Source organism: Podarcis cretensis (assembly GCF_951804945.1).
Source record: "Podarcis cretensis genome assembly, chromosome: 1".
Taxonomy (NCBI): domain Eukaryota; kingdom Metazoa; phylum Chordata; class Lepidosauria; order Squamata; family Lacertidae; genus Podarcis; species Podarcis cretensis.
The window spans coordinates 90285995-90301859 of NC_137170.1; the positions used below are offsets into that span (position 1 = coordinate 90285995).

Below are 15865 nucleotides of genomic sequence, written 5' to 3' on the forward strand. Positions count from 1 at the left end.
ACTGATCACGATTAGCCATGATCACTAGCAGTCTTATCCTCTGTGAATTTGCCTCATCTGCTATTAAAGCCATCCGAGTGAGTGGCATGTTGGATTATATGTAAAATTGGGTGGTTTTTGCCCTACTGTTCATCACTTTACATTTGCTTATACTGAACTGCATTTACCATTTTAATGCCCCTTCACCTAGTATAGGGAGAGATCCTTTTGCAGCATCTCACAACCCAGTTTTGTTATTATTATCTTGTAGTAGTAGTATCAAGGCACATAGCTGGCACTAACTATAGTAGTAGTAATGACAGTCTGGCTCCAGCAAGAAACTGGAATAAATGTACAAATCAATGAAAACTTTACAATTCCAGCTCCACAAGTGAATTCACTCCTCCCACCCTCCCCTCTCATGGCTAATGAGTTTCTCATAAAATATTCTAATTTCTTACAAATTGCAACAATAAAAATTAAGCCCTGCTGTTCCCCCCACCTCTTAGTTCTGGAGCACTGCTTCTTCATTGATGTGTTAAATTAAAACCCCAGGCACCAAGAAAGTGTAATAGAAGTCTTCATTGTGAGAAAGGAGCTTCAAATAATTCTCAAGTTTATCCTAGCACGTTGACCTTTTCCCTCCATTAAAATAACAACCTGGTTTCTCTCCTGTGACACTAGCAGATTTCTGAACACAGACCTGAGCCCATTTCTGCTTAGTGATAGCACTTTTTGGTAATAGCTCCCCGGGGTCTAAAAATCTGCTCGAATCGTTCCATGAAGCAGTAGAATTCAGTACTCGGCTCTGGGTCCATTTCAGTCCAGCTTTTGCCCTGGTTTTGTCGCCCTAACAGAGGATCTCCGTAGACGGCTGGATCGATGTGGGTCGAGACTGCTGATTCTTTTAGATTTGTCAACAGCCTTTGATATGGTCAATCACGAACTTTTGGACCACCGCCTTGCCGACGTGGGGATTCAGGGCACAGTCCAACAATGGCTGCGCTCCTTTATCTCAGGTCGGGGACAGAGGGTGGCGCTAGGGAAGGAGTTGTAGCGGCGGCACTCCTTAGTATGTGGAGTCCCACAGGGCGCAATCCTTTCCCCGATGCTTTTCAATATCTTTATGCGCCCCCTTGCCCAGATTGTCCGAAGTTTGGGGCTGGGTTGTCATCAGTATGCTGATGACACCCAGCTTTATCTGTTGATGGACAGCCGCACTGACTCGGCCCCGGACACACTGACCAGATGCTTGGAAGCTGTGGCTGGATGGCTGCGTGGGAGCCGGTTGAAGTGAAATCCTTCGAAGACAGAGATTTTCTGGCTGGGTCGGGATGACATGGGGTTGGGGGGGCCAACTTCCATCTCTTGCTGTGGCTCAATTAGTGCCAGTGCCTTCTGTCAAGAGCTTGGGTGTAACCTTCGACGCCTCCCTTTCCATGGAGGCACAGGTTGCAGCCACAGCAAAGGTGGCATTTTTCCATCTCCACCTTATCAAGCAGTTGGTCCCTTACCTTTCTTGCCCTGATCTGGCCACAGTGATCCATGCGGCGGTCACCTCCTGGCTTGATTATTGTAACTTGCTCTACACGGGGCTGCCCTTAAAGCTGACCCAGAAACTCCAGCGGGTGCAGAAAGCCGCGGTGAGGCTCCTTACGGGGTCCCTGCCGTGGGACCACATTCATCCAGTGCTTTACCAGCTGCACTGGCTCCCAGTGGAGTACAGGGTCAGGTTTAAGGTGCTGGTTTTGACCTTTAAAGCCCTATGCGGCCTAGGACCCACATACCTACGGGACCGCTTCTCCTGGTATGCCCTGCGGAAGACCTTAAGGTCCACAAATAACAACACTTTGAAGGTCCCGAGCCGCAAGGTGGTTAGACTGGTCTCAACTAGAGCCAGGGCCTTTTCAGTACTGGCCCCGAACTTGGTGGAATGCTCTGTCACAAGAGACCAGGGCCCTGCGGGATTTGACATCTTTCCACAGGGCCTGCAAGACAGAGCTGTTCCACCTGGCCTTTGGTTTGGACTCAGTCTGACCCTTATGTTTCCCTCCCCTTATGGTTTTTAATTTATGGGCTACTACTAAAATGAGGCTGCATTTTAAATTGTATTTTAACCCATATTTTAATTAACTGTTTTTTCTTTTACATTTTATTGCAATTTTATTGGTGTTAGTCACCCTGAGCCCAGTTCTGGCTGGGGAGGGCGGGGTATAAATAAAAAATTATTATTATTATTATTATTATTACTAGAGATAAAAAAGAAATGTAAGGCAGACTAGCACATCTGAATCTAATACAACATACACACATACAAATCCCCATGATCTCATATGACTCAAGAAAAGGGATGTAAATCTGTGGCAAACCATCTGCTCTGCATGCGGAGAGCCGCAGGTTTGATTCTCAAGATCTCCAGGTCTGAAAACCTGGAGAGCCATTGCCTGTCAGTGTAGAGAATACCAAGCAAAATGGGCCAATATTCTGATCTGGTATAAGGCAGCTTCCTATGTTCCTATGACTGTAGGAAAGGAGGAATAAAATAAGAAACTGAGTCATTAGTGCCATCCGCCCAGTCCTGTGGAATGCTCTGTCCATACAGATTCAGCAGGTGCCTTCTGTTTTAACATTTCAATGCCTGCTGAAGACTTTTCTACACCAGCAGGCGTACACAGGCAATTAAGAAAACTTCATTCCATAGTAGTTAGTTGATGTTCTTTGATTTTAATTTTCTATTTGGCTTTTTTTGACCCATGTGCTTGTTGTTAAGCACTTTATTTTTATGATACAGCAGTATATAAATATTTTTATTACTAAAGAAATGATTATATAATCTGGCTAGAAACCCTACCCTCTTTTTCCATTCTCTCCATCACACACACACACAGTCCAAGGCCAAAGGCGTAAAGGAAATAAGAGTACAGTGGTACCTCGGGTTAAGTACTTAATTCATTCCGGAGGTCCGTACTTAACCTGAAACTGTTCTTAACCTGAAGCACCACTTTAGCTAATGGGGCCTCCTGCTGCCGCCGTGTTGCCAGAGCACGATTTCTGTTCTCATCCTGAAGCAAAGTTCTTAACCCGAGGTACTATTTCTGGGTTAGTGGAGTCTGTAACCTGAAGTGTATGTAACCTGAGGTACCACTGTATTTCAGGTAATAGATTATCAAAGTATGCTAAGGCATCAAATGAATATCAAATATTTTGGGTCTATATATGCTTTGGGCTTCCCGGGACTTTGCTGAAACAACAGAAGTGGTCAATGCCGGTATTAAAAAAAAAAAAAAAAAGTTGACACCGACTCTGCAACCAGCACACACACTCTGGATGTTGAGAGTCCGCAGGGTCATTGCATCCTTTGTCAAAAGAGTCCTCTGTTCAAGGAAATGGAACTTGTTGGCCAAAAGGATCTCTGACCTCAAATGCATGTACTGCCAAATTTTTCAAATCAGATTTGTCATCACTGACAAATCACTCACCCATAGGAAGAAAAAAGAAACTGATGCAGAACAGTTGACGGGTCTTCGGCTTGAGAAAAAGACTTGGGAGAGAAGGACATCCTCTGGCCTGAATAACTATTAAGTAGGAGATTTGCTGTTTCAAGGCAGAGCCTCCTACCCCAACCCCCAACCCCCCACTTTCAAAAGCCAGCGCGTTTGTTAAAAAAAAAAAAAGAGTAAACTTACAGACAAGGTTTGATGCATTTCACACACATCCATAAGCAGATCATGGAAATGCAGAACCTGCTATTTAGTGTATAACTTAGCATCCTGAGTACCTCAGCTGTCATGGGGGGGGTTCCATTAAGTTTCCAAACTTCATAGTTAAAAAATACAAAATCCTTCTACAGTGGAACCTCATGTTATGTACCGTCCTGCTTACGAATGCTTCAGGTAAAGAGCTCTGCTAACCCAGAAGTAGATGCCCCTTGTTGCGACCTTTGCCCCAGGAAGCGAGCGGAAGTCGTGCAGCGGTGGCGCAGCGGCAGCAGGAGGCCCCATTAGCGAAAGCGCGCCTCATGTTAAGAACAGTTTCGGCTTAAGAGCCGACCTCCGGAACGAATTAAGTTCGTAACCGGAGGTACCTCTGTATTAATAAATTAGGGAGAGGGCTAAGCTCAATCCTTTGGGCAAGGTTTCAACATGCAGGGAGGGGGTTTTCTTTCCTTTCCTTTCTTTTCAAAGATGGGGTAAATTAAAAAATGCCATTTTCCATCTACACTCTGAAATAATGCAAGCAAAAAGTTCTGCCAACTCACTCTCACCCAGAGTAACCAGATACACCTTTATACCTGTATAGAAGAGGAAACTATTAAAGGCGCACCTGGCCAACCTAGTTTCACTCAATTTGCTAAAATGCATCAAATTGTGACCTGTTACTACTTAACAGCAGCAGCACCAACTCATAATTACAAGGTTTGAGGTATTAATTTGTCGAGCTCAGCGCTATTTCCCTCAAGGATTTTCCCCCTCCCTCAGAAAGCTGAGATTCTGTGCATGAGCAGACTCCTCCCCTTTACTACACAAAACCTTTATTATAATTATGTACAGGACTGTGTGTATGTGCACACTTTAAAAGAAACTGAGTTCGGGTTTTCTGGCAGCATCTATCTCTCTTTTGTACTTTCATGCTTTGAACAGGCAAAGGACGAAGTAGGCCTACAAGGTCTCGCAGTTGCCCTGAACCTGTCAGGTGTGGGACAGGTACACCCATAGGGCCAAACTGAAAAGGAAGAATCACACCGTAGTGGCAGAAAAAGGCACTATAATTCAAGATGCGCCAAATTACATCCGGAAGGGAAGAATCAGGAGCACATTCTAAGTGATAGCAGATGATTGACAGGTGGGTGGCCCCACCCACCTCTCAAAAGTTGCCTATGGCAGGGGGAGTTTTGGATCTTGCCATCTCCATCCCTGACATAAATAAGATGAAGTTAGAATAAACAGTTTCACCAAAAAATAAAAAAATAAAAAAAATACTTGGGAAGTTAAAATAATGTATTTTTGTTACATCCAAAGCTATTTCTTGGGTTTTCTACTTTTAAATTAACACACTCATATGCTGAATGGGAACACTTAAGAATGTCACCAATCTCTTTTCCTTAATGAGTATGTAGACCATATCCCACACAATCTACCCTGTAATTATAAAGCATTCCACAAGCGGAAGGTAAATTGGCACTAAGTGTCCAAGCCATTCAAGCAAAGACATTAGATACTTCAGAAACAGCTAGTGAACCGACAGTTTTCCATCTACTGAGCTGATTTTAATAAATGCATGCTAAAGACACTCCAGTCTTACAGAACTAATGTTCCTAATGCACTATTTATTTTATTAGCTATGATTTTTAAAGTACATGTGGTCTAAGTCAACAACATTTTGCTAAGTTCACCATTTTCAGACCAATCCCTCCTCTCCCTCTTATATCTGGGGTGGTGGAGCTTTGGATTAGGTGAAGATATACCTCCATCCAGCCATGGGCATAGCCAGAATTTTTGTTAGGGAGGGACCGGCCTTTTGTTGGAGAGAGCAGAACCTCAGTTTGCTGTCTTTTTATTTATTTTTATTGACTGGGGGGCAGCTGCCCCTCCCTGCCCCCCCCCCCCCGGCTACACTCATGCATCCAGCTCTCCCACTGTCTGCCAGAGAGTGTTGTGTGGTGCCTGGATCTTAAGCCATTCTCACTTCTGTCACACGATCACATCATGCCCAATCACTGTGCCAGCCTGTAGATGTCACTATGACTGGGTCAAAATCATGTCTGATTGTGTCTCCCGCACACACACATACCTTGCACACACACATATCTTCCACGGCAAGCAGCCAGGATGAGGCACTGGCCCCATCAATCCTCTCAAACAGGAGTTTGGATTGTGTCCTTAGAAAATTCACAGTATTATTGCTGCCATTTGACATAATTAAGGCAGCAGCTGTACTGGTGAAGATCAGGTGAGAAGGCAAACATTACAAATGGTGACTAAGAGGAAACTATTACAACTGTACACAAATAAACCTGAGCAATCAAAGTCAAATTCCAGTAATATAAACAATAAATGAAAATGCCACACCTATTCAGTCCTACTCCATATATACCAATATTCCTCCTACCTACAAAAAAATTACATAAGTATAGAGGATACTCTCCGCTTGTGCATGCGCAGATGCTCAAAATGACGTCACGGACATGCACGGAAGTGGCAAAACGCGACCCGCGCACACGCGTCTTACATTCTATTCAGGATGCGAACGGAGCTCCGGAACGGATCCTGTTCGCATCCCGAGGTACCACTGTACATAGAATTTGGCTGATTAAGAAAGAATGGGTTGGTGGTTTTTGAGCTCAGAATCCCTGGGATTGTCAAAAGAAATTAGAAAACAAACACCTATCCACTTACCATCCTTGAAGTCAACATTTTTCTGCCTCACCAGCACTTTGAAGTTTTCTGCAGGATTAACACTTCCAACCTAAAAAATAATCCAGCAAAGGTTACATCTTCAGCCTATGTTCTGGTCTCACTTATTAAAGGGGAACACCCAATGTTCCTGTAACTTGATTTCATTGGTACGTATCCATTCAGAAACAGCATGTCCTCAACAATGCCTTAACAGGTATCAAGAACAAAAGCAGATTCGCACGGAACACCCACCCACTGTGAATGAAGTTTGATTGCAATTAACTTTGTCATAAGAAAAGGAGAACAGCAGGGAGTTTGGCCAGTCCCTCTGCTTGCCATTCCACTCCTACAATATTTCTTTCTTCAAGTCAACAACTTATGCAACATTTTCTGAATATATACAGTCGTAACTTGGATCCCGAATGCCTTGGTACTCAAACATTATAGATCCCAAATGCCACAAACCCGGAAGTGACTGTTCCGGTTTGCAAGTGTTCTTTGGAACCCAAACATCTGACGGGGCTTCCGCGGCTTCCGATTGGCTGCAGGAGCTTCCTGCAGCCAATCAGAAGCCGTGCTTTGGTGTCCAAACGTTTTGGAAGTCGAACGGACATCCAGAACGGATTCCATTCGACTTTCAAGGTACAACTGGGGAGAGAGAGAGAACGAGAGAAAGACTACATTCAGAGGATACAATCTTAAGCACCCTTACTTGGCCATAAGATTCCATGGTCATACTGCTGCCAAACAAATGTGGTTATGATCAAGATATATGCGAGGCCTAGTTAATATACACGGCTTTCAACCCATGCAACTTCTGTATCTCAGTTCATGTTGGCGTCATCGTGATTATCTAAGCAGCAGCTTCTGCAATCTGAAAATTCTTAGTTCACAAGCTGCACTGCTCCACCAGTAGACCATTGGTATGTGAAGGGGGCAAAACAGTGACATATAAAATGTGAATTGATCTTGAAACATAACTCACTCATCTAAATTGTGTCTCAGAACTATTGTTGCCAGTATGGCATTCTTGGGCAGTAAAAGGGACATTTCAAGGAGCCTGTGTGTTTCTCCCAAATGAAGGCAAGCACACTTCCCCACTTCCCTATTCATCACCACATTGGATAATTATGTGGGGAGAAATTGGCCTATGTGGACACTGGAAATAACCCCATGTCAGGGAGTGACATGCTTAGAATGACAGCCAATCTAACCTATTAGCATCTGCCAAAAGTACTTACCATGGTGACATTGCCTTCAGCAAGGTTTGCAATTCTAAAGTCACCTTCATCATCTTCTGTTTTTGCCTTTTTAGCATTGGGCCCATCTTCATTACTGGAAGCAGACAAGACAAGGCTATCAATCCGAAGAAACTATTTCAGGAATAAACTAACAGGGCAATTTATATCTTAAACGCATATATACTGTGAAGATAGTTTCAAGAGCAACACTTCTAGTTATGTAGCTGTATTTCGGGCTCCTAACAAATTACACCTGTTTCAGTCAAAAGGGAATCGGAAAATAAGGAATCAAATTTGACCCCAGAATAATGGGGTAGCCAACAGGAGAAGGCTATTGCTTTTCCTAGGTCCCTGTGGGGGGAAAGGTATTATCCCTATACTTTGCCAATATGGCAACTTGGGTTTTTATCTATCTGTGTTAACACTTACAGGATATTATGCATTCACATCAGATTTATTTTTCTTGATTAAACTGGCATGAAAGTTAATGGAAATTTAATGTTTAAGAAGGAAATCTATTTACCCTTCCAATGTAATTTTCTAGTTCATGTCGTGAAATGGGTAACTATTAAGTATCTGTGTACACTGAAGACCTGTATGTCATCAAACCCATCTCCTTGATCAACACGCATAAAGGCTAGATCAACTTGCAGCTGTCAGTACTTACATGACAAACCCCAATTAAAATATGCAAGACCTCTCTGTCACACTGGATAGCCTTAGACTACAATCAAAATTGCTTTCAAAAGCCAAATATCTAATTTTTAACAAGTAGTTTTAAACTCATCTAAATCAGACCCACATTTAGCGTACGGCAAGAAGTATGAAGACTCCAACAGGAATTGAGATTGTGACCTGACTCACATGTTACTGCAGCAGCTTGGGGGTTGCTTATCTGTGGTCTGAACCCACTATTTTTTGGTTTATGGTATCAAGAAGGAAGATGCACGTGAGATGAATGGTAGAGTTACTTCTAATGGCAGTGTCTTTTCCCCTTTTCGTGTGAAAAGAAACTACACTGTCTATCTGGCACGTACAGATTCTCCATCCAGACACCTAATTTAGCAGGCTAGGGCCAACAAGATTTGTTTTATTCTTTCCAATGTATCCTTATTTAAATTTGTGGCATGCCCCACCCCCACAACTTAGAATGGGAAACCCTGGTTAAAATAGCATCCTTATGAAAAAACAGAGTAAAACTTGGCACGGTTAAAACAGTTCACCCTTGACACACATCTAAGGGCAGTTCAACCAACATTGCTGAAATATTGGTATTTTTATTTATTTTATGACATTTCTATACCACCATTTTCTTCCAAGGAGCTCAAGGTGGTGTACATGGTTCTCTTCCTCCCCATTTCATCCTCACAACAACCCTGTGAGGTAGGTTAGACTAAAAGATGGTGTCTGGCTCAGGGTCACCCAGTGAGCTTCATGCCTGAGCGAGGATTCGAACCCTGGTCTCCACGTCAAGCACTAACCATTACGCCACACTGGCTCCTACATTCTCACACATTTGGCATTCTCTGGAGAAATAAAGTTCCACAATAGCGGAATGGATACTGAAAGAATAGCTGTCAACTTTTCCCTTTTCTTGCGAGGAATCCTATTCGGAATAAGGGAATTTCCCTTTAAAAAAGGGAAACGTTGACAGCTATGACTGAAAGCCCTCTTCTATGGGTCCTTGATAGCTAAAATTAAAAGCAGAGATAGTCTACTCAAGAGCAGAGCATGCTTTTGGTCTACCTCAGCTGTCATAAAAGCCACAGAGAAGGTGGCATTCTCTGAGCTACGCTGGAGAAAACCATTAAGACATGGGTGGGAACAGCAACACATGCCTCCCCCATGTTTGCAAAGAGGCATCTTTGTCCTTGAGGTTATGAGGGCACAAAAGACAGAAACTAGGTCTACATCCAACCAAAATACCTGCATCTCTTTATACACAGAGGTAATGAAATCCCTCCTGGCCAACACAACCTGAGATTGCAGGTGTAAGGATGTGGCTAGACGAAACTGAATTAGCTAACAAACAATTTGCACCAGGCCTATGATAACTTACTTATCTTTGAAGATATGCTGAGCTGTTTTCTGCTCTTTAATTTTATCTGCTTCCTTCAAGGGAAAAAGCGCTTTTAATTTCTCAAGGGGAGCCTGGCATTTCTCAGTCACTTCTTGTGGTGTCCCCAACATGTCTGAGAGGTGTTTTTCAATAGGAGGCAAAGGTGCATCAGGATGGAAAGCCTTATGCTGTAGGCACTGATGGGAAAGCAAAAGAGGACAAGCGATTCTCTGTTTGTCTGTCTGTTTCTCTCTCTCACACACACACACAAATATACATACATATAAAACAGTATATGAGAGCTGGACCATAAAGAAGGCTGATCACCAAAGAATTGATGCTTTTGAATTATGGTGCTGGGGGAGACTCTTGAGAGTCCCATGGACTGCAAGAAGATCAAACCTCTCCATTCTGAAGGAAATCAGCCCTGAGTGCTCACTGGAAGGACAGTTTTGGAAGCTGAGGCTCCAATACTTTGGCCACCTCATGAGAAGAGAAGACTCCCTGGAAAAGACCCTGATGTTGGGAAAGATTGAGGGCACAAGGAGATGGGGACGACAGAGGACAAGATGGTTGGACAGTGTTCTCGAAGCTACCAGCATGAGTTTGACCAAGCTGCGGGAGGCAGTGGAAGACAGGAGTGCCTGGCGTGCTCTGGCCCATGGGGTCACAAAGAGTTGGACACAACTAAACAACAACAACAACAGCAACAAACATGGGGTTCACTTTGGTTTCTAATATGAAATATGCCTTTCATGTAACATGGGATTTGTTGTGGAGCAAAGTTCAAATATTCCATGGCATGAAATTTTATGGATTTAAATCCATTTTGATAAATACTGAAATAATAACAAAAACAAGGCAATTTACAATAAAGATAAAAACATTTCAATAAAAACATATTCCACCACAAATACTATAGTCAGGAACTGTTAGAACTGGCAGCAGAGGCCAAATAGATGTTTTTTTAACAACCAATGGAAGCACAATTACAGTCTATATTTCAAAGGGACTATCATCCCACAAAACGGGTATCACTGCAGAGAAGGCCCTGTTCCAATTTGCCACAAGATGAACTTCTGCAGCCCCCAGCACAACTAACTTGTTGTGGACTTGTTCTCAAGGTTTTAGTGAATAGGCAGGTCTATGTTGTGGGAGGCTTTCTTTCAGTGACATTCAGTGAAAGATGGCATTCTGGGATCATATGAGATTACAAGTAATAATCTGAGGTGAAAGTGTTCATATAGCACGAGCATACATAATGCTCACTGATGTAAGGATAATGAAATTTGGCTTTTAATAGAATAGTTTATTACTGAATGTTATGGCTTTCTGTTGGCTGTAAGCCACCTTGAAAGACCCTGTCCTGAAGCAGATTTGTTGGATTTACATGAAACTGATTTAAAATCAGCAAGAAAAATGCCAATTTACATCAGTTTTCCCACTGATAGTTCCTTATTTCCCTTATAATTTCCCCAATTTTAGATCAAAATATACTGATTTTTTTTAACTAATTCATTTTTATTCAGCAACAGAAAGGCTGCCTAAAAATATTCAAAATAAAAGCAAGCAAGCAAACACTGAAGCCCTCCTGTGTGCTACATGCTATTTTTTAAAAAAGCATACAGAGATCCATATACTTGGCAGAACTTTAGGATGTGTAAATATTGCTATGATAGAATTAAACCTGAATTTCCTATTTTATCAATTTAAGCCACCCAGAGCTGGATGTTAAAGCTTCTTTAACTCAGGCATGCCTGTCAAAATACCCAGCTTCTCTGTATGAGTTTCTCAGATATAGTCCAACACTTTCAGCAGTGAAACACTGAATTATTTTATGCTGCCCACACATTTTCCTGTGAGACTCCAGTAAATAAATGATGAGGGGCCATGTATAGGTTATTCTGCTCTGAACCAGGTGGAAGAAGCATTTGTGGGGAAAATGCTACATAATTTAAGCAGGTTGCTACATCAGTTGCTTTGCAATAGCACAAAACCACTTGAACACAGCACACTGTCCCCAGTCTACATAATTTGTAAGCACCCTAAAGACCCTAGTGGAACTGACTGAAAGCATCTTGCTCTATTTCCTACAAGGCAAGTAAGGATACAGAAATGTTCACTGTGATAACCAACGGCAAGGGGCGAGGTAGCTGTTCTCACAGGCACGGGCCTAACTTGATCACATTACATTTGCAACAAAGTTGTTTTTGCTACAGCTTAAAACAGAGAAGGAAAATATGGGAAAAAATAGGGGATGTTTTAAGGTAACAGTGATATGGTCATCCTCTTACCTGATACAATCTTTGAAATTGAGGGTTGGGGAATTTGCTGGTTTTAAATATATCCTGGCTGGTCCCTTCACTCTCATCTTCATAAACCAAACTCATGGAATCAATCAGAGAGTCAACTGCACACAACTGATCCTCTGTGCCATCAGATATAGACAAAGGAATATTCAATACATCCAGGAGATAAAGACACTGTAGCCATGTTCACTTTCCCCACTACCCCCTGCCCTCACAGTCTCAAATGAGAAAATTGCTCATAACACTAGGCTGCATTTACTTTCTCCCACTGAAATCAATGGAAGCCATTTCACTTCTGAGGGAAAATGTAAGCAGTTGTGATCAGGAACACAGCCGAGGTAGGAACTTTCCTCCACAATTTCACTACTAGTAACCCCAACATCTGTATCCTCACTTGCCTTTCAAGTGCCCACATGAAATATGTCTGCAGATGCAGTCCCTTCCATTTTCTCCCACTGACTTCTAAACACCTCACAGATTGGAGACAAGGGTGTATGATGTTAAGCGACTGACAACTGGGTGTGGTTTGCCCAAAATGGCCTGGCAGGCCAAATCCAGAGGCCATTTGAGCCTAATTGGGCAGTACCAGGTACTTCAATGGGTAGAACGGCTAATATCTCAGAAGATGAAATCAGGATTCAATATGACCTTAACAGATTGGAGAACTGTGCCAAAACTAACAAAATGAATTTCAACAGGGACAAAAGTAAAGTTCTACACAGAGGAAGGAATAAACAGGTGCACAAGTATAGGATGGAGAAAACTTAGCCTGACATCATGAAATGTCCTGCATTTACACCGCAACCGTACAGACATGCACCTGGGAATAAGAAGCACTAAACTTAAAGAGGCTTATTTCTGAGTAGGTATATGTAGGATTGCTCTGTTAATGATGCCAAAGTTCAAAGCTCACCTGTTGGTGTAAACTTTTTATTATTTTTTAAGGAGGAAAACATGTATTGCCTCAGATCTTCCATATACGGTAGCTGTACATAGGCCAAACACTATAAGACGAGAGGGGAAATGTCAAAGGGGGGGAAACATTTTCATTTCAGTTGAGTTATCATAGTATCTAACACATAGCACAAAACACATTCTAGACTAGCACACATTCAATAGAAATGTTTATGAAATTAATAAAATAAAATTCAACAAAGCTGCCCTGAACATTTCTTGGAGAATGGCTTGACGTGTCCTTATCATTTTCTACCTGCTATAGTTCCTATGACAGAGCAGTTTCCAAATTTGGGAATCTGGTCGGTTTCTTATAGTGGTCTGCCAAGCTTGCTTCTTTTAAGATTCCAAACCACGGCCCAAACCAAGAAGTTCTGCACTTCCCATTTACAGAGCTTCACTGGGCATCCTTTATCCACATACCTCCGCTGGCTCACACCACCTCAAACAATTCCATTTCTTCTTGTGCTTATTTTTGCCAGTCAAAAGAAAATGAAAGATAGTGTCCGCCCCCACTTTAGTGACTGCTTAACCAAAGCAATGCTTATTAAGCACTGCATTCCATATGCGCATTCACTAAAAAGTTACTTGCCAGAAATGGCATAGCCGTCTGCAGACTTTTAAAAAAAAATATGTATGCAATGTAGAATTTTCTTTTATCAAAAAAATACCCAACAGCTACATACGGATTTTAAAAACCACCCCGCACCAGGTTATAGGTGCAAGCACCAAACTACTGTGCTATAGTGATGTCTAGAAAGTTCCTATGACAATACTGTATTCTTAACTTGGTGGGATTTATGCTACCCACCCCTGCTGAGAAGACAGGACTGAATAGGGGTTAATAACCATGGTGGGGGGAATACCTCGTATTCATTCTTAATTAACGGAAAGGCTACTCCAACTTGTGGGTGCGATCTTCTGTCGTAGACATAACGCACTATGGCCACCATATCCAACTCATCCAAAGCATGAATGAGGGCAGAAAGAGCCACGGCTGCAGCCTGTCAAAAAGAGAGATGCAATTATACACAAGTATGATGAAAGCCTGGGACCGCAGCAGTCATGAAAAATCAAAGAGGTAGGTTTCAGCAGTCTGACTGAAACCTCACCTTTTTTACCTCTTCAAAAGCAGTGACAGTGCACAACATCAAGAGACATACTGAAGTAGGGCACCCTCATATATACTGCACCACTGTGTCAAAATTAAATGTGTCTATATTTAAAGTTGCAGATTTAAAAACAAACCCTCGTGTGATATCACTTCTCTTAAGTTCCTATTTCTCTTTCTATTAAAGCTGGAAGAGATTCCATTTTAAAATCTGATGAGGACAGGCTCTACGTTCAAAAGGGGTACAATATAAGTAAGCCAGTAACCTCCCCGATACTACTGAAGGAGCTTGGAGAAAGTGGCTCTAGAAGAGCTGTACATTTTCTATTTCTAGGGCCTCAAAACTGCCCTGCAGGTGCTATAACATCCTAGTTTGGTCCTTGGACAAAAACTCTGTTACCCTTCAATTTTTTGTGGCAAAGAAGAGGATGAGCTGAGACTCTGATTCCATTTCCTCAATGCTTCTACAATCTAGCTATGTTGCACAGTCATGCTAGAATGAGTGGAAGGGGGGGAAAGGGGGGGAAACAACTAGATTGCAACTGCACCATGATACCTACTGCTAAGATATCATTGTAAGATCTCATCTGTATCAAGAAGATCAAAGCCCAAAAGGAACATCCAAGACATGATCTCCCAGTGCTAGTTCTTGTGACATTCTAGCTCCATTCTCCTTGCAGATGTTTGTGTTTGTTTTCTTAAAACAGTAACGCTTAAGGAAAATAACTTGTCTGTTTTTGCAATACGCCAGCTTTCAACATGTTTCACATTAAAAATAAATAAATAGAAAAATGCAGCTTTTGATTCAAGGACAGCCAGTCAGAGATATAAAGATACAGCAAAACTCCAATCAGCAGGTTGGTAAAGCTCACCTCATCATCCTTTGCTGGGAAGACTTTCAGAACCTGATATCCCATGTAACGATGTCTCTGGACCTATGAATGAATGTTTCCAAAAGTTAGCTAGCTTTCACCTGGTCCAAATGCTATTTTGAACTCTTATTTTGAACTGTCTAAAAGACATGCAAATTCAATTCCACAACCAAATATACTGTTGCTGTTATATTCCAGGAGACTTTTAAGAATAGTTGCTCAAGCTTCTGCACTAGGTATCACTTTGAGCTACCTTCAAGCACACTCATCACTCTGCTCCCCACCTCATACTCTCAGTTACACAAGTTCATCTGTCGGCCTTCTTTCTTCACCCCTGTTGCTCCCATAATGCCTTCCACTACAGATGGGCGGGAAATGCAATACATTGTGCCCAGTTTCCAAAATCTTCCAAGTTACTTCTCAGTGTTAGGGACCTCTACTTTGTGGGAAGAAGGCTAGCTTGTAAGATAAATTTTGTCTCATCTTGTTCTCCATTCTGAAGCACACCGAGGCCCTATCTGCACCACACTTTAAACACTAAAAGTCTTCCCTCAAAGAAATCTTTCCTAAAATGGTGCTGAGAGTTGTTTGGAGATTCCTATTCCTCTCACAGAGCTACAAATCCCAGGAAAGAGGGATTGCTTGCTTAACCGCTCCAGAAACTGTTGCTCTGTGAGGGGAAGAAGGGTCTCCTAACAACTTTCATCACCCTTAACAAACGAGCTCCAAGGATCATAAATGTCTGACGTGGCATGGTCCTGCTTTATAAGGCCTTAGTGAATGGGATGTAGCTCCAAGTATGCATAAGACTACAGCCTTAATTCTACTGGCTATACAAAATTTGATACCTCCTGTTGTAGTCATCATTTTGTGATGTTCAAGTCACCAGTTCAGATTGTCCTCCGTGGCCAGATCAGGTATGCCCGCAGCCTCTGAATATGTGCA

At 42.3% G+C, this 15865-nt stretch overlaps 1 protein-coding gene across 1 annotated transcript in view; it reads right to left on the reverse strand.

Moving 5' to 3' along the window:
- XRCC5 (X-ray repair cross complementing 5) overlaps nucleotides 1-15865 on the reverse strand; it is a 38989-nt gene that overhangs the window by 10677 nt on the left and 12447 nt on the right. The window contains exons 10-16 of the mRNA XM_079968834.1: nucleotides 14921-14983; nucleotides 13804-13941; nucleotides 12897-12987; nucleotides 11969-12102; nucleotides 9675-9871; nucleotides 7616-7709; nucleotides 6375-6444 (exon numbers count right to left, since the gene is read on the reverse strand). Of these exons, the coding sequence (XP_079824960.1) occupies nucleotides 6375-6444; nucleotides 7616-7709; nucleotides 9675-9871; nucleotides 11969-12102; nucleotides 12897-12987; nucleotides 13804-13941; nucleotides 14921-14983 (787 nt within the window). The remainder of the gene's footprint in view (nucleotides 1-6374; nucleotides 6445-7615; nucleotides 7710-9674; nucleotides 9872-11968; nucleotides 12103-12896; nucleotides 12988-13803; nucleotides 13942-14920; nucleotides 14984-15865) is intronic.